At 41.3% G+C, this 24827-nt stretch overlaps 1 protein-coding gene and 2 long non-coding RNA genes across 3 annotated transcripts; 1 reads left to right on the forward strand and 2 right to left on the reverse strand.

Moving 5' to 3' along the window:
• Nucleotides 1–440: 440 nt before the first annotated feature.
• On the forward strand, nucleotides 441–3978 carry LOC148101584 (leucine-rich repeat-containing protein 34-like). The gene is made up of 10 exons (XM_087846485.1): nucleotides 441–563; nucleotides 1283–1389; nucleotides 1487–1551; nucleotides 1640–1726; nucleotides 1965–2093; nucleotides 2170–2265; nucleotides 2336–2490; nucleotides 2573–2728; nucleotides 3361–3487; nucleotides 3572–3978. The coding sequence occupies exons 1-10, from the start codon at nucleotides 457–459 to the stop codon at nucleotides 3746–3748; spliced, it is 1206 nt and encodes a 401-aa protein (XP_087702611.1). The 5' UTR covers nucleotides 441–456; the 3' UTR covers nucleotides 3749–3978.
• Nucleotides 3979–10684: 6706 nt separating this feature from the next.
• LOC148101585 (uncharacterized) lies at nucleotides 10685–18495 on the reverse strand. Its single transcript, XR_015719667.1, has 5 exons — nucleotides 18183–18495; nucleotides 13331–13436; nucleotides 13040–13149; nucleotides 11805–11948; nucleotides 10685–11544 (listed from the first exon to the last, which is right to left on the reverse strand). It is a non-coding gene; the product is annotated as an uncharacterized LOC148101585 (long non-coding RNA).
• A 655-nt stretch (nucleotides 18496–19150) lies between these two features.
• Nucleotides 19151–24606, reverse strand: LOC148101586 (uncharacterized). The gene is made up of 3 exons (XR_015719579.1): nucleotides 24509–24606; nucleotides 19706–19849; nucleotides 19151–19445 (listed from the first exon to the last, which is right to left on the reverse strand). It is a non-coding gene; the product is annotated as an uncharacterized LOC148101586 (long non-coding RNA).
• Between the last annotated feature and the right edge of the window lie 221 nt (nucleotides 24607–24827).

The raw sequence follows: 24827 nt of genomic DNA on the forward strand, positions 1-24827 counted from the left end.
ATTTTCTTTTACATTTCACTAACTGATCATAAAGATAAAAGCTGTAATTAAATGTTTTGCCATTGATATTTCTTCTTAAAACGTTTAGTTTCTCTTAAATTTGAATTTGTGTTCTCCTGAATTTAAAATTGAAACTAATAAATTGGAAATATTCTTTTCTCTTAGAATGTTTATTTCTTGTTAATTAGCCATTTTCTATTATTTTTATGATTTTAAAGTTTTTTTCTTTTAATTCCACTCACATTCACCCATAATCTTTTTTTTTTTTTTGTTACATACTGTAATTGGTGACTGAGACGCAAAGCTACACGTTCATTTATTGTATTTCTTTAATATATTAACGTTCATCTTCTGTCAAAAATCCGCCTTACGTTAAAATTTCCCTCCCGTTACTTGTTTGTACCTCCGCGGCTGCCGTCCCTCGTGTTGCCATAGCGACTCAAACAGTATCTAGTGATGGCGGCCCAAAGCATGTCAGAGCTTTATAAAGCCGTGTGCGCTGAGAGAAAGGTAAAAGTGAATCCGTACGTTTCACAGTCATTGAAGAAGACGCCGTTAACGGGGTAAGCGTTTACACTTACCCCGGTCCCCAACCCCCAGGCCTCGGACCGGTTCCGGTCCGTGAGTCGTTTGGTACCGGGCCGCGAGAGTTGAGGCTCAGGTGTGAAATGTATAGTTTTCAGGGTTTTTATCGGTTTTCAGCGTTATTTTGTTACCGTTTTTATCGTTTACTCTGTTTTCCTGGGTCATTTCACTTGTGTTATGAATAAATCCTCCTTTTTTCGGTACCGGTACTAGTTTTATTTTGTTGTATTTATCTGCGACACCTTAAAGGCCGGTCTGTGAAAATATTGTCGGGCATAAACCGGTCCGTGGCGCAAAAAAGGTTGGAGACCGCTGCTTTAGGGCACCAAAAGTGAAGATTTTAGTGGGTTAATGTCACCGGTTAATACTACTGTGGACTTAAACACATTTAAATCTCTTAGTAAATTCACTCACTCACTTGGCACTTAGAATTATTTTATTACCACTTGATCCCCATGAAGTGTTTCATATTTCATACTAAGCACACCCAGTATTAAAATAACCAGGTGGTTAAAAAAGTGCTTGACCAGTTACCTGGTCAAATGTTGTGAAAATTATATATATATATATATATATATATAGAGAGAGAGAGAGAGAGAGAGATTTATAGATTTCAAATATCAGATTTTTAGAGATCTATTTGGGCCTCACAATTCTCTCTCTCTCTGCTGGCATGGAAAACTTGTCTGTGTGGCAGGAAGTTCACCCTAAAACTTCCAGGAAATGTCAGACAGGTTCAGAGACTCAGTGACGATGACGTCCTCGCTCTCTGTAAATGTCTCCGACATAACGAGCGTGTTACAGGTGAGCTGGCGGATTCAGGTGAACTGATTCAGACAAGGTGTGTTTAACTGTCTTTAACTACGCGTGTGTGTGTGTGTGTGTGTGTGTGAGTGACCAGGTCTTGATCTGAGCTACAACAACATAACAAATGAAGGAGTTGAACACCTTGCTAAGCTCCTGCAAGTAGGTAACAAAATGCAATGGGTGGATCATTTTCTGTAAGTAAAATGTTTCATGTTTGATGTATTTCGTGTTTGTTTTCTCTGAGCAGGAGGAGAAATCATCTCTGAGCTGTTTGGATTTAATGTTTAACGACATCCAGGCCAATGGAGCTCAAGTCCTCGCCAGCAGCCTGCAGGTTTAACACTTAATATGTTTATTCTTACTCTTCCCTTAGGAATTAGGTGCTTAACCTTTACTTAACCCCCACCCCCCATGAACTAAAATGAGCTCGATCCTGGCCAGACTCCTCTTCACTCATGAGATCCTTTTAGATTTTAGCAGAATTTATTTACAGTTGGATTTTCATTCCTTTTAATGTGGCTCCAACGTTTCTAATGTGGAAGCCACGTCCCCGCCTGTCGTTCTCTCTGCAGGGTAACAGCACCCTGCTCTCTCTCAGGCTGTCAGGTAACAAGCTCGGGAGAGGAGGAGGTTTGGAACTGGCCAGCGTGCTGCAGGAGAACTGCGCGCTGCAGGAGCTGGAAGTGGCCGACTGCGACCTGGTAGATGGGCTTCACTTTTTAAAAAGGTTTGGTGCTGACATCATTCTGTTTCTGAGAGTTTTCTCGATCCCTACAGGACACCAGCAGTATTATAGCGCTCGTCATCATGCTGAAGAAAAACAAGGCTCTTTGCTCTGTCGATATCAGCCGTCCGCTGCTCTTCAGCCATCAGGTACAAACACACACCAGGTATAAAACTCAGTGGGAGGCAGACTGATCTGAGCCAGCTCTTTGTGTCTCAGGAGGAGTGGGCAGTGCACTGCTCTAAGATGCTGGCAGTGAATAGCAGCCTGATGGAGCTCCACCTGGGGAGGATGGGGATGACCGACACTGGGATAGAGCAGCTCACTGAAGGCCTGGGGCGGAACCACAGCCTGCGCTACCTGGACCTGTGCAGGTAGGAAACGAGTCGAGCAGCCAGCAGAGGGCGCATTTCCTCCTCTTCATACCATACATCTGTCTTTCTTGGATTTCTGTAGCAACCGTGTGACCCGTGACGGTGCGTTTCATCTCGCCATGATGCTGAAGCAGAACAGGGCTTTGGAGATTTTAGATCTGTCATCCAATCAGATTGGAGATGGTGGAGCTGGGTACCTGAGCAAAGCCATCACCTGTCCACGCAGCACCCTCAAAGAGTGAGTCCTGCATCAACCCCAGAATCAACCACACTCCTTTGGTAAAGAGGTTGCCCAGTTTTGATACACATGGAGGTTTGCAGCAGAGACAGAATCACGTTTTCTGCTTATTTTAATGACTTTAGAAACCAGAAGCCTGATTGTTTGTTTTTTACATTGAGACAAAGTTTACACAGAAGGACTATATAGGGTCTTTTATAAAGTGACTTTCAGGGATTCAGGATCTCTGAAGAAAAACTATCAATTTTTATTACTTAGAGATTTTTCAACATCTAACAAGGACAGACGAGGACAAAGTTAAATTGACCTGATTTTTGCATAACTTTAAGAATTTGAATGTGAAGAGAAGAAAAGATCCATGAATGTAATGATTCAAAGGGTTCAAATATCTTTGAATTTATGAGCTTCAGTATATTTTTCGGACTGAGGAAAACAGAAAAAAGGTTAAGTATTCTGAAGAGCGTAAGATTATGAAAAAACTACAGATATGAAATATCCAGATTTTAGAGGCCCAAAGAGGTGAAGAGCAAAGCAGCAAACAGAGAAAGCTTTGTAAAGTAAACAGTTTTAGTTTCATCCTTTTTTAATCCTTTAATCTTGACCTGCTGTCACCAACCTGCGCTCTGTGCAAGGCTGTCTGTGTGCAGAAACAACATCACATCAGAGGGTCTGCTGTTGTTGGCTCAGGCTGTGAAATCCAGCAAGACTCTGACTCACATCTACATCTGGGGAAACCACCTGGAGGAGCCTGTATGCCAGGTACACCCCTCAGATGTCTGTTTCATCTTCTCCTCTAACATCCCATCGCCCCTCTAACAGATCCACACTCCCTCCCTGCTTCAGGCCTTCAAGGAGCTGATATCCAGCGGCCGGCTGCATCCAGAACAGACAGATGTAAGCCCCTATGAGGTGGATGGTCACGTGTTCCTCGCTGAGGTCTTCCAGAGTTTGAGGAAACCAGTTTACAACATCGACTGTAATGGTACAGATGTGCCTACAAAGACCTGCTGCAAGCCCTGATTCCACCGCACGTCATGGACAACTAAAAGATTATTTAAACTGCAAAGATTTAAGTTTATGAAAGTATTTTGTTTTGTAATTAGTGGCAATCATTTCTAATATTTTAAGACATTGACTTCTACTAGACCTCCTGAAATAATTACATCCATAAACAGACATGCTTGTTGCAGAAGAGAAATGTTCAATGTGTTGTGTGATCTTATATTTTTATATTTTAATAAATCTATTTGTGCAGAGTTTCTGTTGATGCTTAAAAAGCCTTAAAGAGTGCTGAAGTCATTCACAGCAAAAGATTGTTAACCCTCTACTTTACATGTCCATAAGAAACATGTCAGGTTGCTCGTTCAATGCAGCTCTGCCATAAAAGTAGGGATGGGGTCCTATTCATGTGTACATGGTGATCCTGTCAGGGTCCTTGGGGAGTATGAGGTCAGCCGGGGAGAAGTCGGACCTCTTCTTTCTTTGTCATAGATTCTGTTTCTGGTTTTTATGGACACATTCTAGCGATACCAGGTCGTTGAGGGTCTCCACTGTGGTTGCCTTTTTGCAGGCTTCGTGTCAGCTTCATCAAGTGGCGACCTCCAGGGTATACTGGGACAGTATCTGATCTAGGGGCGATTGTGGCTCAAGAGTTGGGAGTTCGCCTTGTGATCGGAAGGTTGCCGGTTCGAGCCCCGGCTCGGACAGTCTCGGTCATTGTGTCCTTGGCAAGACACTTCACCCCCGTTGCCTACTGGTGGTGGTCAGAGGGCCTGGTGGCGCCAGTGTCCGGCAGCCTCGCCTCGCCACAGCCACCCCCAGGGTGGCTGTGGCTACAATGTAGCTGCCATCACCAGTGTGTGAATGGGTGGATGACTGGTTGTGTAAAGCGCTTTGGGGTCCTTAGGGACTAGAAAAAGCGCTATACAAATACTTACCATTTACCATCTATGTTCCTACCTTCACTTATGGTTACAAGCTCTGGGTACTGACCAAAACAATGACATCACATATAAAACAATGAAAATGAGTTTCCTCTGATGGGTAACTGGGCTCTTTCTTAAAGGTAGGGTGAGCAGCTTGATCGACCAGAGTGAATTCGAGTTACTGCTCTGCCACATTCAAAGGAACCAGTTCTTTGGTTCAAGCATCTGACAAAGGCTTCTGCTGGGAGGAAGTAGGAAGCCCAGAACAGACTCGCAGGAGGGATTACATCTATTGGCTAGCATGAGAACGCCTTCGCGTTCCCCCGGGTAAGATTGGGCCCAGACTGCTGCCCCGTGACCAATAACAGATGAAAAAGAGGATCACAAATGAACCTCAACAGCCTTCCATATCACAGTTTCTGGACACTTGTGCCCGGCAATGCAGCATAAATCATCCACACTGCACTAAATTTACTGCGATAGTTATTTTGTTTTGTACTGTGGAAATCTCAGTACTTTTTGTCTGAACAGGAAGTTCTGCTTCTGCATTTTTCATTCAATGTTTATTCTTTTTTGGGGGGGGGGTTGTTTTTTTTGCCTGTCCCGTTTGGATCTTTAGCCATCAGAATTGTTGTCTGAAGGCCAAGAAAGATGCCAAGTGGATTTACTTTACCAAGTGGATCATCATGGCCTTGCCATATTGGTCCATTTGATTGACCTTTATTATAATTATGTATTTATTTTATTTGAAGTTAACCCTCAGTCTGAACTAGAACTGAATTTCTAGCAAGAAATAAACCTCTTAACTTACCATCTTGGCTCCTCTTTCACTATTTACCTCTATGTTAGTCCCTTCTAACCCCTAGACTAGCCTGGGGACGTAACAGCCATACTGAGCAGATCATTTCTTGTATGTGGGAAATGTTTGTGACACTGTTGTGACCTATTGTGATTAAATCGTAACTATATCTTGATTAAAGTATAATATAGGTGCAGTGCTGGTGTGCAGGGGTGTTATGTGCCTTGTGGGGGAGGCTGCAGACATGTTATAAATTGTTATGTCTATATCAAGCTTTTAGCCTAACAACAAGCAGAGATATGTGTGTATTTCTTAAAATCACTCTATATCTGCTTTAGAAAAATATCCCTTAATTCACCTGTGTTCACACACTTTGGTTTTCCAGTGCAGAGGAATGACAACAAAAGGAAAGACTTCACTGAGTGAAAAAGGATGAAGATCCAATGCAGCTGGTTTCAGGAGATAATGAAAAAGCCTGAACACCTTCTCTACAAAAACAGGGTGAGTTTAATGTTGTGATTGATTTAGTTTTTTGAAGATTTGTGTGTTACTTTAATTATAAAGTACTTATATTTCAACTGAACTTACAGCTCCACCTTCAATACTGTCATCCCACACAAACTCACTCACAAGCTGGCAACACTCGGCCTGCACCCCACCTTCTGTGACTGGCTACATGACTTTTTGACTGGCACGCCCCAGACCGTCAGGATCGGCAACAGGACTTCAGCCCGCATTAGGAAACAAACATCTGAGGGGTGTACCTGGCATACGGGCTCCTCCAGGTGGTTTCCCCAGATGTAGATGTGAGTCAGAGTGGAGCTGGATTTCACAGCCTGAGCCAACAACAGCAGACCCTCTGATGTGAGGGGCAGAGAAAAGCCACGTGGATAGGAGCTACTCTCCGAGCTAAGGTTAGCCACAGAGGGCATGGATGCAGACGAGCCCAGCCTCCTGAACATCCCGAAAGAGCTTCGTGACTTTAGGAAAGACAACAACAAACAACATGCACATATTAGACGAGGGTTAAGAAGAGTTGATGCTAGAATGGAAGAGGCAGAGGGGCGATTCGACGAGACTGAGACGGTGCTACAGTTGTTTATTTTATTCATAAACTTCACTATTTCATTAATTATTTCATGGTTTCTTTGCATCTTCATCTGTAGTACTTACACATCGGTGTATGTTCCTTGTGTTTGCTTACATTAAAATACCAGCACTAATGACCAGAGCATACAAATGCAGCTTTTCATATTTGACAATATATTTTGAAAGCACAAGACAAATCACAAACAGTTTTCAATGTAGGTTTGGTTTTTTATTTGGTTTTATTTTTCATTTCTATATTTGATGGTGATGTGATGCTGTATTACATGTTTTTAAGATTCAGTTGAATTTAATATTTGTAATATAGCATCAAATCACAACCGTCTCCTCAAGTTGCTTTATACTGTAAGATAGAGACCCTACAGTAGCAGCAAGAAAACCCCAATTAATTAATAATCCCTTATGAGCAAGCACTTGGCGACAGTGGGGAGGAAAAACTACCTGTAACAGGCAGAAACCTCCGGCAGAACCAGGCTCAGAAGGGACGGCCATCTGCCTCGGCCGGTGGGGGGTGATGGTAACGATAATACGAGGAGACACGATGAAGAATATTTCTCAGTCTAATTAAAGTCGAATGAAATAGTTTTAAAATAAAATATACCTCAGATGTTAACTCTGAGGCCAGACTGCTTTAAGATTTTAAAAGAGGTATTTGAAAAAAATCAAGATGACAATTTAGTCATCAGTACTGCCTTTAAAGCAGCAGCTGAACAAATTCTTAAAACCTTTTAACACTGCTGAAAAAAACCTGGCAAGTTTGGATTTCTTTGGAGGATTCATGAAGACACTTAGATTCTTTCTTATGATCTTCCTAATAATGTCGTCAAAAGATGAATCTTCTGACAACATTACATCGAAGAACTTGTCTGCAGATCCAAACTCCTTGATAAGACTATTAGCTGTGTCCTTGACTAACTTATTCATGTTATTATTAAGAATTTTTAGGTATTCGGTGCATCTATCTTCAGAAAGTACCAAATCTGTCAGACGGTTGATAACTAACTCTAATTTTTCTGGATCCAGAAGATTTCTGGCATTTTTGTGCAATTTTTCTGCGATTCTCGTGGCTACAAGACTGCTAAATTGTTTGGCAATGAGCTTAGCATGAATTGACACTAATGTTTCTGACAGTTCTTCCTCTGGGTTTTCAGAGGTTGCTGGCTGACTTTGACCCTCTGTGGGGTCAGTGTGAGACACTGATGCCTGATCACCGAGATTCATTGCTAGGTGCTTCAGAATAGTGTCGTCAAAAGATGAATCTTCTGATATCATTACATCGAAGAACTTGTCTGCAGATCCAGTCTCCTTGATAAGGCCTTCAGCTGTGGCCTTGACTAATTTAACCCTGTTATTTTTAAGAATTTCCAGGGATTCGATGCATCTCACTTTAGAAAGTACCAAATCTGTCAGACGGTTGATAACTAAGTCTAATTTTTCTGGATCCAGACGATTTCTGGTATTTTTGTGCAAATTTAGTGCGATTCTTGTGGCTAGAAGAGTACTAAATTGATCGGCAATGAGCTTAGCATAAATTGAAACTAATGTTTCTGACGGTTCTTCCTCTGGGTTTTCAGAGGTTGCTGGCTGACTTTGACCCTCTGTGGGGTCAGTGTCAGAGACTGATGCCTGATCACTGCTTGTATTTGAAACCAGGTCCGGGTCTTCTGCACTCACACAGACTGGCTGATTGGTGAGATCAGTAACTGGACTTGACCGTGATGTAAACAGTCTGTCGCTTGTTTCACCAGCATCTGGTCCAATCATAACGTCTTCCTTTGATGGGGTCAGCACTCTTACTATATCTTCCACGGCACCAGAAATTTTGTCATTTATAATAGTTTGGGTTAAAGTTTCATTCTCCAACCAGAAAAGAAGGTTTTGTAAGAACCTTTCCACTGAATCTTCTACGAGCACATATGGCACCTCAGGAGCAGAGGGTACATTACAGTCAACCTGTGAGATGTCAGACTCTGAGAGACTTTTACCCATTTGCATCGTGGGGGCTGGATATGTTGACTTGACATGGCCGTACACATTTTCTGTCAACTCCCTTGAAAACATCTCCTTACTTGTCAGGTCAAGGTGTCCTGCCTGGGTTAATTTACTAAACAGTTTATTCAGAACCGGCACAACTGTTGTAAATTTGAGCGGAGAAGAACTTTTAACTGTGATTCCTAAGGTTGGTGATTTTCTGGGAACTTCTGAGGGATTCATGTGTTCGCTTTTCCTGGAGTCAGCTCTCTCACTCTCCGGGGAGTTTGCCTGTTGTCTCTGAAAGGTCAAAAATCCTTTGCTTTTCTTCAAATGATCTTTCAGCTCACTGTTCATTTTTTCAAATTCCTTTTTAGCAAACCTGAAGAAGTGTTGTTTTACTTCATCTGGTTTCATAATTAGGGCGCATGATGCAAAAAAGTCTTTCACCTTTTTGATCACCAGGTCCACATCAAAAGCAGGCTTGGGTGAGCTACACTTCTCACTTAATGTGATATCTTCTGCATCAGGATACTCAATGTTAGCAATTAACACATTTACAATGTCAACTGCAGCTTTATCTGCATCATCTTCATCAAGTAAATAACTCAGATTGTTGAGGATTGTTTCAACATCACTTTGAGCTTTCTCCTCAGCTTCTGCAAACTCATCACTTTCTTTTTCCTCCACGGGTTGCAGTTCTATGTGACAGTCCTGGTCATCTTTACTTATCTCTCTGTCTGTACTCCACCTCATGAGAGCCATACTTATTTCTTTAATTGTTCCCATCTCAGAGAGCTTGGATTCAAGACTCTCATCACTTGAACTAAAGGAAGTGGGTAAAGCCCCCCTCATGAACAGGCCGCTCAGCTTACCTTTATAACTCTTCAGACATGAGAAAGCATGAGAAACCATGCATCTGAGGTTTTTTATGTTTGTTATTTTTCTGGTGACATAAATAGAATCCGGGTTTTCTGGGACTAGAACCCAACCCGAGTTGACTTTATTTGAGATCTCCTCCTCAATCATCTGTGTCAGCACCACAGCGCTTTCACACTCCTCATGGGTGACATTAAGAGCAGCAGCAAAGCTGGTTGAGAAAGAGTCTCCCAATACGGGGCTTATTTTTGTCACGGCTATGCTAAGGTATGTCTGGAATGATGCATCATTTAATTGGTCCTGACCTCCTACAAGTAAAGTTTTTATGGTGCTTGCACTAACTGACTGAATGACATCAGTAATCATATCAGCCAGTGCTACTTGGACATCGGAGTCCCAGATCCCATTTTCTATCAAGCGCCACTGTAATCCAGAGAGCCTATCGAAACACCCGCTGATAGCAGGTGAAAAAGGCTCTGAATTAATGGGGGTAGGGGTTCTAACACTGGATAAAGACATTGTCAATGACTTAGTTTCGCTACAATTACTTTGGAAATCCGTTTTCAGAAAGCTTTCAGAAAGGGAAGATCGCGGTCTGTACATTTAACGTACGACAACTAAAAATGCAAAATGCAAGATTCAGGTATAAAGCCGCTGTTTCACCCCTATTTAGGGACTCAAGTGGAGGTCACGTGCTGCAAGATCAAAGGCACGTACTGTGACATCAAAGCAGAAAGGAACTGAGCTGTGTGACGTCATGCCGCGAGCGTTCACCTACATGCGCGTGCACACAAGTGAGCGATCACTAATAAATCACAGACGCATCAACGTCGGTGTTGTCAAACTTTCAATCATACCTGCAGCCAGTTCTTTGAAGCTCTCAAATGGGTTGAACGGCGCCTGTTTTCCACCATCATCGCAGAGCATTCCTCCAGCAGGTCCAACGCCTGATTCAACAAAAGCCGCGACTCCGGCAGCTGTGCTCCGAAGCAGTTTGCTAATGTGATGGCTAACTAGCTAATGTGATGGCTAACTAGCTAATGTGATGGCTAACTAGCTAAAGAATCCTAACATATATGAGGTACTTAAAAAACAAAGGGAACGAAGGAGGAGAAGTGGAGACAGCGATCTGACTGATTGGTTCATCTGAGGCTCTCAGTGGTTCCCCGTCTCAGCGAGATTCACAACACTTCTTGCAACAAACTCCCGTAACCATGGTTACAGGAGGACGCTCTGTTTGTGGCGGTCATTATCATAGTATGACGTCACAAAGAGACGTTAATAAATATTAATTCATGCAATTTAAACACATTTTTTTTATTTTACTATTAAGGTGTATAATGGTTTAATATGGCACGACACCCTCGCTGATGTTGATGCCCAGGAATCTGAAGCAGCTGACTCTCTCCACCTCTGCTACTGCTGGTTTCCTGTAACCCACGATGAGCTCCTTGGTTTTGCTGATGTAAAGCACCAGGTTGTTGTCACGGCACCGTGATGTCACGCCTCTCACCGTGTCCTGCATGAAGTCTCATCTCCATCAGAAATGCAGTCAATGAGGAGATTAGACTTTATTGATCGACGGCAGGAAAATTTGTGCGTTACCTCAGCTCAGGTAGAGATAGCAGAAGAAAATCCAAAAATAGAAATAAAATATAAACAACTACAAAATAAATAAGATAATACACTATATACAACAGTAGCATACACAGTATGTGACTATGGATAGAGTGTTGTGGAAATGCAAGAAATAAATTTAATTATTCTTACTATTATTATTTAAGCAATAGATATCTAAAAGTATCTATAAGTATAGACATGTACTTGCACACACATCTACAGACTAAATATACACATGTATACATATACATACACATATACCTGCACACCAGGTAAATGTCCAGTGACTCATGACAGCGTGATTGAGGAGTTATAGAGTCTAACTGCTGTTGGGATCAATGATCTGTGAAAGTGCTCCTTCCTGCAGTGAGGGTGTTTTGGTCTCTGACAAGCTCACAGACTCATGCAGAGGATGATGTGGGTTGTTCGTGATGGATGTCAGCTTTACTAGCATTTTTAGCACACGATCAAAGTTTCTGTGGATGCTTGAAAAATCTTGAAGAACGTTGAATTCACTAAAGGTTTTAAAAATAATGCTGTAATCAGTTTCGTTACAGTTGCAGTGTTGTCGTCTGCTACTGTAGGCCACAGCAGCAGACGACAACACAGGTTGAGTAAGTGGGAGTGAGTGTTTTCAGACACAGAAGAACAACTTTAGATTAATCAAACGAAAATTTATACAATCAGCTTTCCAAATGTGAATATGTTTCAGTTGTCTGTGAGTAGGAACTCAACTCTAACAAACTATAAGTTTAGTTAACTACAACCAACTAACCAAGCTCCAGCAGGTCTGTAGCCGTCAGATCACAGTGAGCCAAACTGAGGCTCCTGCTGTCGGCTTTCTTCCCGAGTCTCTTCAGGAAAACACACACTCGACCCCAGCCGACGTCCCGCTCACTCTCTGCTGACGCTGCAAAGCCTGAAACACACGATACACACCCACAGGGCTTAGCATGTCACTGTAAACTGATTTTCCACAGTAAACTCTATTTTCTTGAGCTCTGTATTTTGTTTCTGAACCTCTGATTGTACACACCTTTTTTTAAAAAAAAAAAAAAAAGCTACTTTACAAAGCTTTCTCTGTTTGCTGCTTTGCTCTTCACCTCTCTGGCCCTCTAAAATCTGGATATTTCATATCTCTAGTTTTTTCATAATCTTACGCTCTTCAGAATACTTAACCTTTTTTCTGTTTTCCTCAGTCCGAAAAATATACTGAAGCTCATAAATTCAAAGATATTTGAACCCTTTGAATCATTACGTTCATGGATCTTTTCTTCTCTTCACATTCAAATTCTTAAAGTTATGCAAAAATCAGGTCAATTTAACTTTGTCCTCGTCTGTCCTTGTTAGATGTTGAAAAATCTCTAAGTAATAAAGATTGATCGTTTTTCTTCAGAGATCCTGAATCCCTGAAAGTTACTTTATAAAAGACCCTATATAGTCCTTCTGTGTAAACTTTGTCTCAATGTAAAAAACAAACAATCAGGCTTCTGGTTTCTAAAGTCATTAAAATAAGCAGAAAACGTGATTCTGTCTCTGCTGCAAACCTCCATGTGTATCAAAACTGGGCAACCTCTTTTCCAAAAATACAAAAATAACCATAGTAATTATAATAATGTGGCTATATTTTCTTCTCTAGTGATGTAAAAGTTACCAAACTGGATAAAATCTGCTCATTTTTGTTATCAGGGACCTAAAAATCCTTATTATAGGAGAAATTATTCCCACTTCCTGGTGCTTTGATTCTCTAAAGCAGTGGTGGGGACCTCCACAGACTTGCAGCTATAGCAAGTTTTTATTTTTCGATAAATCACAGAGTAATGGAGCTGTAAAGGCAGGTTTCATCACAGCAGAGGATTTCATTTAATGTGCATTCTTTAGGTTTATATCTGCAACCAGAACTACTCAGACTGCATTGTGAGGCGGCTGTGCACGACCTGCATTTATGTTAAATTAAAGTACTTAATGCGAGCATGATTTCCCTGTGTGGATATGAATGAAACGCTGTACCGGTGTCCAGCACTGGGGGCCAGTTCCTGATGTCCATCGTGGCCATGGCCTCTTTGGAGCGCAGCAGCTTACAGATGACGGCGGTGGTCATCACACGCCGAGTGACTCACCTGCACAATTAGAAAGAGAAAGACAGAAGAAGAAATTAAGCTCTTTTTTTCCCCCCAGAGGAGATCAGAAGTCAGCCAGAGCCATACGAGTCTGGAATTAGCTGGGAGCGAGAGCTTGAGCCCTGGAGGTCTGACTAAAAGAGAAACCGCATCGGTTTAACAGACAAATTAAGAGTCTGACCTCGACAATCATCTTAACAGTGGGCAGGGTGGTGGAGATGTTCTGAGGGTGAGGCGGTCCTGTGTGGTCTGAGCTCTCCACTGCAAACCTCGGACAGGAACAGAAACTGCAAGACAGACATAAACACTTCTTTACACACACTTTGATGGCCTAACCTCTGTGTTTTTTACATTAATGTGTTTACGTGTGATGTACATGACTATTGTGCATCTGACTCAGTGTTTGATATTGTAAAGCAAAGTCAATAACAGCAAAAATTTTATATTTTACTTTTTATTTCTGTCGCCCTCCTGCATCAATCCCAGAATCACCCACACCCTTTACCACATTTGCTTACTTTAGAGACTCCAGACACCAGGAAGTGGGAGTAATTTCTCTTATAATAAGATACGGTAATCTTTCTGATAATAGGTGAGATTGCTTTTAAATATGGAAACGAGGGTAGTCACAAGAAGTTTGAGAGGCACAACTCAGACAGAAGAGGAGACAGAGAAAAGCCACGTGGATAGGAGCTACTCTCCGAGCTAAGGTTAGCCACAGAGGGCATGGATGCAGACGAGCCCAGCCTCCTGAACATCCCGAAAGAGCTTCGTGACTTTAGGAAAGACAACAACAAACAACATGCACATATTAGACGAGGGTTAAGAAGAGTTGATGCTAGAATGGAAGAGGCAGAGGGGCGATTCGACGAGACTGAGACGGTGCTACAGTTGTTTATTTTATTCATAAACTTCACTATTTCATTAATTATTTCATGGTTTCTTTGCATCTTCATCTGTAGTACTTACACATCGGTGTATGCTCCTTGTGTTTGCTTACATTAAAATACCAGCACTAATGACCAGAGCATACAAATGCAGCTTTTCATATTTGACAATATATTTTGAAAGCACAAGACAAATCACAAACAGTTTTCAATGTAGGTTTGGTTTTTTATTTGGTTTTATTTTTCATTTCTATATTTGATGGTGATGTGATGCTATATTACATGTTTTTAAGATTCAGTTGAATTTAATATTTGTAATATAGCATCAAATCACAACCGTCTCCTCAAGTTGCTTTATACTGTAAGATAGAGACCCTACAGCAGCAGCAAGAAAACCCCAATTAATTAATAATCCCTTATGAGCAAGCACTTGGCGACAGTGGGGAGGAAAAACTACCTGTAACAGGCAGAAACCTCCGGCAGAACCAGGCTCAGAAGGGACGGCCATCTGCCTCGGCCGGTGGGGGGTGATGGTAACGATAATACGAGGAGACACGATGAAGAATATTTCTCAGTCTAATTAAAGTCGAATGAAATAGTTTTAAAATAAAATATACCTCAGATGTTAACTCTGAGGCCAGACTGCTTTAAGATTTTAAAAGAGGTATTTGAAAAAAATCAAGATGACAATTTAGTCATCAGTACTGCCTTTAAAGCAGCAGCTGAACAAATTCTTAAAAGCTTTTAACACTGCTGAAAAAAACCTGGCAAGTTTGGATTTCTTTGGAGGATTCATGAAGACACTTAGATTCTTTCTTATGATCTTCCTAATAATGTCGTCAAAAGATGAATCTTCTGACAACATTACATCGAAGAACTTGTCTGCAGATCCAAACTCCTTGATAAGACTATTAGCTGTGTCCTTGACTAACTTATTCATGTTATTATTAAGAATTTTTAGGTATTCGGTGCATCTATCTTCAGAAAGTACCAAATCTGTCAGACGGTTGATAACTAACTCTAATTTTTCTGGATCCAGAAGATTTCTGGCATTTTTGTGCAATTTTTCTGCGATTCTCGTGGCTACAAGACTGCTAAATTGATTGGCAATGAGCTTAGCATGAATTGACACCAATGTTTCTGACAGTTCTTCCTCTGGGTTTTCAGAGGTTGCTGGCTGACTTTGACCCTCTGTGGGGTCAGTGTGAGACACTGATGCCTGATCACCGAGATTCATTGCTAGGTGCTTCAGAATAGTGTCGTCAAAAGATGAATCTTCTGATATCATTACATCGAAGAACTTGTCTGCAGATCCAAACTCCTTGATAAGACTATTAGCTGTGTCCTTGACTAACTTATTCATGTTATTATTAAGAATTTTTAGGTATTCGGTGCATCTATCTTCAGAAAGTACCAAATCTGTCAGACGGTTGATAACTAACTCTAATTTTTCTGGATCCAGAAGTTTTCTGGCATTTTTGTGCAATTTTTCTGCGATTCTTGTGGCTACAAGACTGCTAAATTGTTTGGCAATTAGCCTATCATCGGGTGACACTAATGTTTCTGACAGTTCTTCCTCTGGGTTTTCAGAGGTTGCTGGCTGACTTTGACCCTCTGTGGGTTCTGTGTCAGAGACTGATGCCTGATCACCGAGATTCATTGCTAGGTGCTTCAGAATAGTGTCGTCAAAAGATGAATCTTCTGATATCATTACATCGAAGAACTTGTCTGCAGATCCAAACTCCTTGATAAGGACTTCAGCTGTGGCCTTGACTAATTTAACCCTGTTATTTTTAAGAATTTCCAGGGATTCGATGCATCTCACTTTAGAAAGTACCAAATCTGTCAGATGGTTGATAACTAAGTCTAATTTTTCTGGATCCAGAAGATTTCTGGTATTTTTGTGCAAATTTAGTGCGATTCTTGTGGCTAGAAGAGTACTAAATTGATCGGCAATGAGCTTAGCATAAATTGAAACTAATGTTTCTGACGGTTCTTCCTCTGGGTTTTCAGAGGTTGCTGGCTGACTTTGACCCTCTGTGGGGTCAGTGTCAGAGACTGATGCCTGATCACTGCTTGTATTTGAAACCAGGTCCGGGTCTTCTGCACTCACACAGACTGGCTGATTGGTGAGATCAGTAACTGGACTTGACTGTGATGTAAACAGTCTGTCGCTTGTTTCACCAGCATCTGGTCCAATCATAACGTCTTCCTTTGATGGGGTCAGCACTCTTACTATATCTTCCACGGCACCAGAAATTTTGTCATTTATAATAGTTTGGGTTAAAGTTTCATTCTCCAACCAGAAAAGAAGGTTTTGTAAGAACCTTTCCACTGAATCTTCTACGAGCACATATGGCACCTCAGGAGCAGAGGGTACATTACAGTCAACCTGTGAGATGTCAGACTCTGAGAGACTTTTACCCATTTGCATCGTGGGGGCTGGATATGTTGACTCGACATGGCCGTACACATTTTCTGTCAACTCCCTTGAAAACATCTCCTTACTTGTCAGGCCAAGGTGTCCTGCCTGGGTTAATTTACTAAACAGTTTATTCAGAACCGGCACAACTGTTGTAAATTTGAGCGGAGAAGAACTTTTAACTGTGATTCCTAAGGTTGGTGATTTTCTGGGAACTTCTGAGGGATTCATGTGTTCGCTTTTCCTGGAGTCAGCTCTCTCACTCTCCGGGGAGTTTGCCTGTTGTCTCTGAAAAGTCAAAAATCCTTTGCTTTTCTTCAAATGATCTTTCAGCTCACTGTTCATTTTTTCAAATTCCTTTTTAGCAAACCTGAAGAAGTGTTGTTTTACTTCATCTGGTTTCATAATTAGGGCGCATGATGCAAAAAAGTCTTTCACCTTTTTGATCACCAGGTCCACATCAAAAGCAGGCTTGGGTGAGCTACACTTCTCACTTAATGTGATATCTTCTGCATCAGGATACTCAATGTTAGCAATTAACACATTTACAATGTCAACTGCAGCTTTATCTGCATCATCTTCATCAAGTAAATAACTCAGATTGTTGAGGATTGTTTCAACATCACTTTGAGCTTTCTCCTCAGCTTCTGCAAACTCATCACTTTCTTTTTCCTCCACGGGTTGCAGTTCTATGTGACAGTCCTGGTCATCTTTACTTATCTCTCTGTCTGTACTCCACCTCATGAGAGCCATACTTATTTCTTTAATTGTTCCCATCTCAGAGAGCTTGGATTCAAGACTCTCATCACTTGAACTAAAGGAAGTGGGTAAAGCCCCCCTCATGAACAGGCCGCTCAGCTTACCTTTATAACTCTTCAGACATGAGAAAGCATGAGAAACCATGCATCTGAGGTTTTTTATGTTTGTTATTTTTCTGGTGACATAAATAGAATCCGGGTTTTCTGGGACTAGAACCCAACCCGAGTTGACTTTATTTGAGATCTCCTCCTCAATCATCTGTGTCAGCACCACAGCGCTTTCACACTCCTCATGGGTGACATTAAGAGCAGCAGCAAAGCTGGTTGAGAAAGAGTCTCCCAATACGGGGCTTATTTTTGTCACGGCTATGCTAAGGTATGTCTGGAATGATGCATCATTTAATTGGTCCTGACCTCCTACAAGTAAAGTTTTTATGGTGCTTGCACTAACTGACTGAATGACATCAGTAATCATATCAGCCAGCGCTACTTGGACATCGGAGTCCCAGATCCCATTTTCTATCAAGCGCCACTGTAATCCAGAGAGCCTATCGAAACACCCGCTGATAGCAGGTGAAAAAGGCTCTGAATTAATGGGGGTAGGGGTTCTAACACTGGATAAAGACATTGTCAATGACTTAGTTTCGCTACAATTACTTTGGAAATCCGTTTTCAGAAAGCTTTCAGAAAGGGAAGATCGCGGTCTGTACATTTAACGTACGACAACTAAAAATGCAAAATGCAAGATTCAGGTATAAAGCCGCTGTTTCACCCCTATTTAGGGACTCAAGTGGAGGTCACGTGCTGCAAGATCAAAGGCACGTACTGTGACGTCAAAGCAGAAAGGAACTGAGCTGTGTGACGTCGTGCCGCGAGCGTTCACCTACATGCGCGTGCACACAAGTGAGCGATCACTAATAAATCACAGACGCATCAACGTCGGTGTTGTCAAACTTTCAATCATACCTGCAGCCAGTTCTTTGAAGCTCTCAAATGGGTTGAATGGCGCCTGTTTTCCACCATCATCGCAGAGCATTCCTCCAGCAGGTCCAACGCCTGATTCAACAAAAGCCGCGACTCCGGCAGCTGTGCTGCGAAGCAGTTTGCTAATGTGATGGCTAACTAGCTAATGTGATGGCTAACTAGCTAACGAGATGGCTAACTAGCTAAAGAATCCTAACATATATGAGGTACTTAAAAAACAAAGGGAACGAAGGAGGAGAAGTGGAGACAGCGATCTGACTGACTGGTTCATCTGAGGCTCTCAGTGGTTCCCCGTCTCAGCGAGATTCACAACACTTCTTGCAACAAACTCCCGTAACCATGGTTACAGGAGGACGCTCTGTTTGTGGCGGTCATTATCATAGTATGACGTCACAAAGAGACGTTAATAAATATTAAAACACATTTTTTATTTTACTATTAAGGTGTATAATGGTTTAATATGGCACGACACCCTCGCTGATGTTGATGCCCAGGAATCTGAAGCAGCTGACTCTCTCCACCTCTGCTACTGCTGGTTTCCTGTAACCCACGATGAGCTCCTTGGTTTTGCTGATGTAAAGCACCAGGTTGTTGTCACGGCACCGTGATGTCACGCCTCTCACCGTGTCCTGCATGAAGTCTCATCTCCATCAGAAATGCAGTCAATGAGGAGATTAGATTTTATTGATCGACGGCAGGAATATTTGTGCGTTACCTCAGCTCAGGTAGAGATAGCAGAAGAAAATCCAAAAATAGAAATAAAATATAAACAACTACAAAATAAATAAGATAATACACTATATACAACAGTAGCATACACAGTATGTGACTATGGATAGAGTGTTGTGGAAATGCAAGAAATAAATTTAATTATTCTTACTATTATTATTTAAGCAATAGATATCTAAAAGTATCTATAAGTATAGACATGTACTTGCACACACATCTACAGACTAAATATACAAATGTATACATATACATACACATATACCTGCACACCAGGTAAATGTCCAGTGACTCATGACAGCGTGATTGAGGAGTTATAGAGTCTAACTGCTGTTGGGATCAATGATCTGTGAAAGTGCTCCTTCCTGCAGTGAGGGTGTTTTGGTCTCTGACAAGCTCACAGACTCATGCAGAGGATGATGTGGGTTGTTCGTGATGGATGTCAGCTTTACTAGCATTTTTAGCACCCGATCAAAGTTTCTGTGGATGCTTGAAAAATCTTGAAGAACGTTGAATTCACTAAAGGTTTTAAAAATAATGCTGTAATCAGTTTCGTTACAGTTGCAGTGTTGTCGTCTGCTACTGTAGGCCACAGCAGCAGACGACAACACAGGTTGAGTAAGTGGGAGTGAGTGTTTTCAGACACAGAAGAACAATTTTAGATTAATCAAACGAAAATTTATACAATCAGCTTTCCAAATGTGAATATGTTTCAGTTGTCTGTGAGTAGGAACTCAACTCTAACAAACTATAAGTTTAGTTAACTACAACCAACTAACCAAGCTCCAGCAGGTCTGTAGCCGTCAGATCACAGTGAGCCAAACTGAGGCTCCTGCTGTCGGCTTTCTTCCCGAGTCTCTTCAGGAAAACACACACTCGACCCCAGCCGACGTCCCGCTCACTCTCTGCTGACGCTGCAAAGCCTGAAACACACGATACACACCCACAGGGCTTAGCATGTCACTGTTAACTGATTTTCCACAGTAAACTCTATTTTCTTGAGCTCTGTATTTTGTTTCTGAACCTCTGATTTTACACACCTTTAAGAAAAAAAAAAAAAAAGCTACTTTACAAAGCTTTCTCTGTTTGCTGCTTTGCTCTTCACCTCTCTGGGCCTCTAAAATCCCACATTACCATCCCACTTTGGATGGAGCAGCTCTCATTTCTAGAAATATCGACAAATTTATTAAACCCCTCAAAATATGACTATCCAGAGTTGGGACCAGGAAGCAGAGTTGCAGTCTTACACGCCTCTCTGCAGCTTCTCTCCTCCTGCTACCCCCCCAAAAACCGATCTCCATAGAGACTGTGTCTGCTTCCAAAAAGACAAAAAACAAACTAAAAACCAGCAACAAACAACTTAAACATTTACAAAGAAAGAATAATACAGTATCCACATCTGAACCAAAGAGTAAAACAGTGAAATGTGGATTATTAAATATTAGGTCTCTCTCCTCCAAGTCTCTGTTAGTACATGACTTAATAATTGATCAACAAATTGATTTACTCTGCCTTACAGAAACCTGGTTGCAGCAGGATGATTATGTTAGTTTAAATGAATCAACACCCCCGAGTCATTCTAACTGCCAGAAATCTCGAAGCACAGGCCGAGGGGGCGGTGTGGCAGCAATTTTTCACACCAGTCTATTAATTAACATTGTCCACCCCAGCTGTGAAACTCAGAAACCAGTCTTACTTGTTATCATCTATCGTCCACCTGGGCCTTACACAGAGTTTCTGTCTGATTTCTCAGACTTTATATCTGATTTAGTTCTGAGCTCAGATAAAATAATTATTGTGGGTGATTTTAACATCCATGTTGATGCTAAAAATGACAGCCTCAACATGGCATTTAATCTGTTGTTAGACTCAATTGGTTTCTCTCAAAATGTAAAAGAACCCACCCACCACTTTAATCACACTCTAGATCTTGTTTTAACATATGGCATAGAAACTGAACATTTAACAGTGTTTCCTGAAAACCCTCTCCTGTCTGATCATTTCTTGATAACATTTACATTTACAATAATTGATTACGCAGCAGTGGAGAGTGGACTTTATCAAAGTAGATGTCTTTCTGAAAGCGCTGTAACTAAGTTTAAGAATATAATCCAGCCACTGTTATCATCGTCAATGCCCTGTACCAACACAGAGCAGAGCAGCTATCTGAACGCTACCCCAACAGAGGTCGATTATCTTGTTAATAATTTCACCTCCTCACTACGTACGACTCTGGATACTGTAGCTCCAGTGAAAACTAAGGTCTCTAATCAGAAGTACCTGACCCCGTGGTATAATTCTCAAACATGTACCCTAAAGCAGATGACTCGTAATCTGGAGAGGAAATGGCGTGTCACAAATTTAGAGGATCATCATTTAGCCTGGAGAAATAGTTTGTTGCTTTATAAGAAAGCCCTCCGCAAAGCCAGAACAGCTTACTACTCATCACTGATTGAAGAAAATAAGAACCCCAGGTTTCTCTTCAGCACTGTAGCCAGGCTGACAAAAAGTCAGAGCTCTTTTGAGCCAACCATCCCTTTAACGTTAACTAGTGATGACTTCATGAACTTCTTCACAAATAAAATTTTTATCATTAGAGAAAAAATTACCAATAATCATCCCACAGATGTAATATTATCTACAGCTACTCTTAGTTCCATTGATGTTAAGTTAGACTCTTTTTCTCCAATCGATCTTTCTGAGTTAACTTCAATAATTACTTCCTCCAAACCATCAACGTGTCTTTTAGACCCCATTCCTACAAAACTGCTCAAAGAAGTCCTGCCATTGATTAATTCTTCGATCTTATATATGATCAACCTATCTCTAATAATCGGCTATGTACCACAGGCCTTCAAGGTGGCTGCAGTTAAACCTTTACTCAAAAAGCCATCTCTAGACCCAGCAGTCTTAGCTAATTATAGGCCAATCTCCAACCTTCCTTTCATATCAAAAATCCTTGAAAGAGTAGTTGTCAAACAGCTAACAGATCATCTGCAGAGGAATGGTTTATTTGAAGAGTTTCAGTCAGGTTTCAGAGTTCATCACAGCACAGAAACAGCTTTAGTGAAGGTTACAAATGATCTTCTTATGGCCTCTGACAGTGGACTCATCTCTGTGCTTGTCCTTCTTGACCTTAGTGCAGCATTCGATACTGTTGACCATAATATCCTGTTAGAGCGATTAGAACATGCTGTAGGTATTACAGGTATTGCACTGCAGTGGTTTGTATCATATCTATCTAATAGACTCCAATTTGTGCATGTAAATGGAGAGTCCTCTTCACACACTGAGGTTAATTATGGAGTTCCACAGGGTTCAGTGCTAGGACCAATTCTGTTTACATTATACATGCTTCCCCTAGGCAGCATCATTAGAAGACATAGCATACATTTTCACTGCTATGCAGATGACACCCAGCTCTATCTGTCCATGAAGCCAGATAACACACACCAATTAGTTAAACTGCAGGAATGTCTTAAAGACATAAAGACTTGGATGGCCACTAACTTTCTGCTTCTTAACTCAGATAAAACTCAGGTCATTGTACTCGGCGCTGAAAAGCTTAGAAATATGGTATCTAACCAGATTCTTACTCTGGATGGCATTACCTTGGCCTCCAGTAACACTGTGAGGAACCTTGGAGTCATTTTTGACCAGGATATGTCCTTCAACGCACATATTAAACAAATATGTAAGACTGCTTTCTTCCATTTGCGCAACATCTCTAAAATTAGAAATATCCTGTCTCAGAGTGACGCTGAAAAACTAGTTCATGCATTTATTACTTCCAGGCTGGACTACTGCAATTCATTATTATCAGGATGTCCAAAAAACTCACTGAAAAGCCTTCAGTTAATCCAAAATGCTGCAGCAAGAGTACTGACAGGGACTAGAAAGAGAGAGCATATTTCTCCTGTTTTGGCTTCCCTTCATTGGCTTCCTGTTAAATCCAGAATTGAATTCAAAATCCTGCTCCTCACATACAAGGTCTTAAATAATCAGGCCCCATCTTATCTTAATGACCTTGTAGTACCATATTACCCTATTAGAGCACTTCGCTCTCGCTCTGCAGGCCTACTTGTTGTTCCTAGAGTATTTAAAAGTAGAATGGGAGGGAGAGCCTTCAGTTTTCAGGCCCCTCTTCTGTGGAACCAGCTTCCAGTTTGGATTCAGGAGACAGACACTATCTCTACTTTTAAGATTAGGCTTCAAACTTTCCTTTTTGCTAAACCATATAGTTAGGGCTGGACCAGGTGACCCTGAATCCTCCCTTAGTTATGCTGCAATAGATGTAGACTGCCGGGGGATTCCCATGATGCATTGAGTTTTTCCTTTCCAGTCACCTTTCTCACTCACTATGTGTTAACAGACCTCTCTGTATTGAATCATACCTGTTATTAATCTCTGTCTCTCTTCCACAGCATGTCTTTTATCCTGTCTTCCTTCTCTCACCCCAACCGGTCGCAGCAGATGGCCCCGCCCCTCCCTGAGCCTGGTTCTGCCAGAGGTTTCTTCCTGTTAAAAGGGAGTTTTTCCTTCCCACTGTCGCCAAAGTGCTGCTCATAGGGGGTCATATGATTGTTGGGCTTTTCTCTGTATCTATGAAGCGCCTTGAGGCGACATTTGTTGTGATTTGGCGCTATATACATAAAATTGAATTGAATTGAATTGAATTAAAATCTGGATATTTCATATCTGTAGTTTTTTCATAATCTTACGCTCTTCAGAATACTTAACCTTTTTTCTGTTTTCCTCAGTCCGAAAAATATATTGAAGCACATAAATTCAAAGATATTTGAACCCTTTGAATCATTACATTCATGGATCTTTTCTTCTCTTCACATTCAAATTCTTAAAGTTATGCAAAAATCAGGTCAATTTAACTTTGTCCTCGTCTGTCCTTGTTAGATGTTGAAAAATCTCTAAGTAATAAAAATTGATAGATTTTCTTCAGAGATCCTGAATCCCTGAAAGTTACTTTATAAAAGACCCTATATAGTCCTTCTGTGTAAACTTTGTCTCAATGTAAAAAACAAACAATCAGGCTTCTGGTTTCTAAAGTCATTAAAATGTCATTAAAATAAGCAGAAAATGTGATTCTGTCTCTGCTGCAAACCTCCATGTGTATCAAAACTGGGCAACCTCTTTACCAAAAATACAAAAATAACCATAGTAATTATGATAATGTGGCTATATTTTCTTCTCTAGTGATGTAAAAGTTACCAAACTGGATAAAATCTGCTCATTTTTGTTATCAGGGACCTAAAAATCCTTATTATAGGAGAAATTATTCCCACTTCCTGGTGCTTTGATTCTCTAAAGCAGTGGTGGGGACCTCCACAGACTTGCAGCTACAGCAAGTTTTTATTTTTCGATAAATCACAGAGTAATGGAGCTGTAAAGGCAGGTTTCATCACAGCAGAGGATTTCATTTAATGTGCATTCTTTAGGTTTTTATCTGCAACCAGAACTACTCAGACTGCATTGTGAGGCGGCTGTGCACGACCTGCATTTATGTTAAATTAAAGTACTTAATGCGAGCGTGATTTCCCTGTGTGGATATGAATGAAACGCTGTACCGGTGTCCAGCACTGGGGGCCAGTTCCTGATGTCCATCGTGGCCATGGCCTCTTTGGAGCGCAGCAGCTTACAGATGATGGCGGTGGTCATCACACGCCGAGTGACTCACCTGCACAATTAGAAAGAGAAAGACAGAAGAAGAAATTAAGCTCTTTTTTCCCCCCAGAGGAGATCAGAAGTCAGCCAGAGCCATACGAGTCTGGAATTAGCTGGGAGCGAGAGCTTGAACCTTGGAGGTCTGACTGAAAGAGAAACCGCATCGGTTTAACAGACAAATTAAGAGTCTGACCTCGACAATCATCTTAACAGTGGGCAGGG

This window comes from Neolamprologus brichardi, chromosome 9, assembly GCF_056152115.1.
Source record: "Neolamprologus brichardi isolate AB-2024 chromosome 9, ASM5615211v1, whole genome shotgun sequence".
NCBI classification, from domain to species: domain Eukaryota; kingdom Metazoa; phylum Chordata; class Actinopteri; order Cichliformes; family Cichlidae; genus Neolamprologus; species Neolamprologus brichardi.

Bases quoted from the DNA above. Each gene is read 5' to 3' on its own strand.
- LOC148101584 (XM_087846485.1), top strand. From the start codon at position 457: ATGGCGGCCCAAAGCATGTCAGAGCTTTATAAAGCCGTGTGCGCTGAG. The intron at 1,390-1,486 runs GTGAGCTGGCGG...GTGAGTGACCAG, and splicing joins ACATAACGAGCGTGTTACAG to GTCTTGATCTGAGCTACAAC. The intron at 2,266-2,335 runs GTACAAACACAC...TTTGTGTCTCAG, and splicing joins CGCTGCTCTTCAGCCATCAG to GAGGAGTGGGCAGTGCACTG.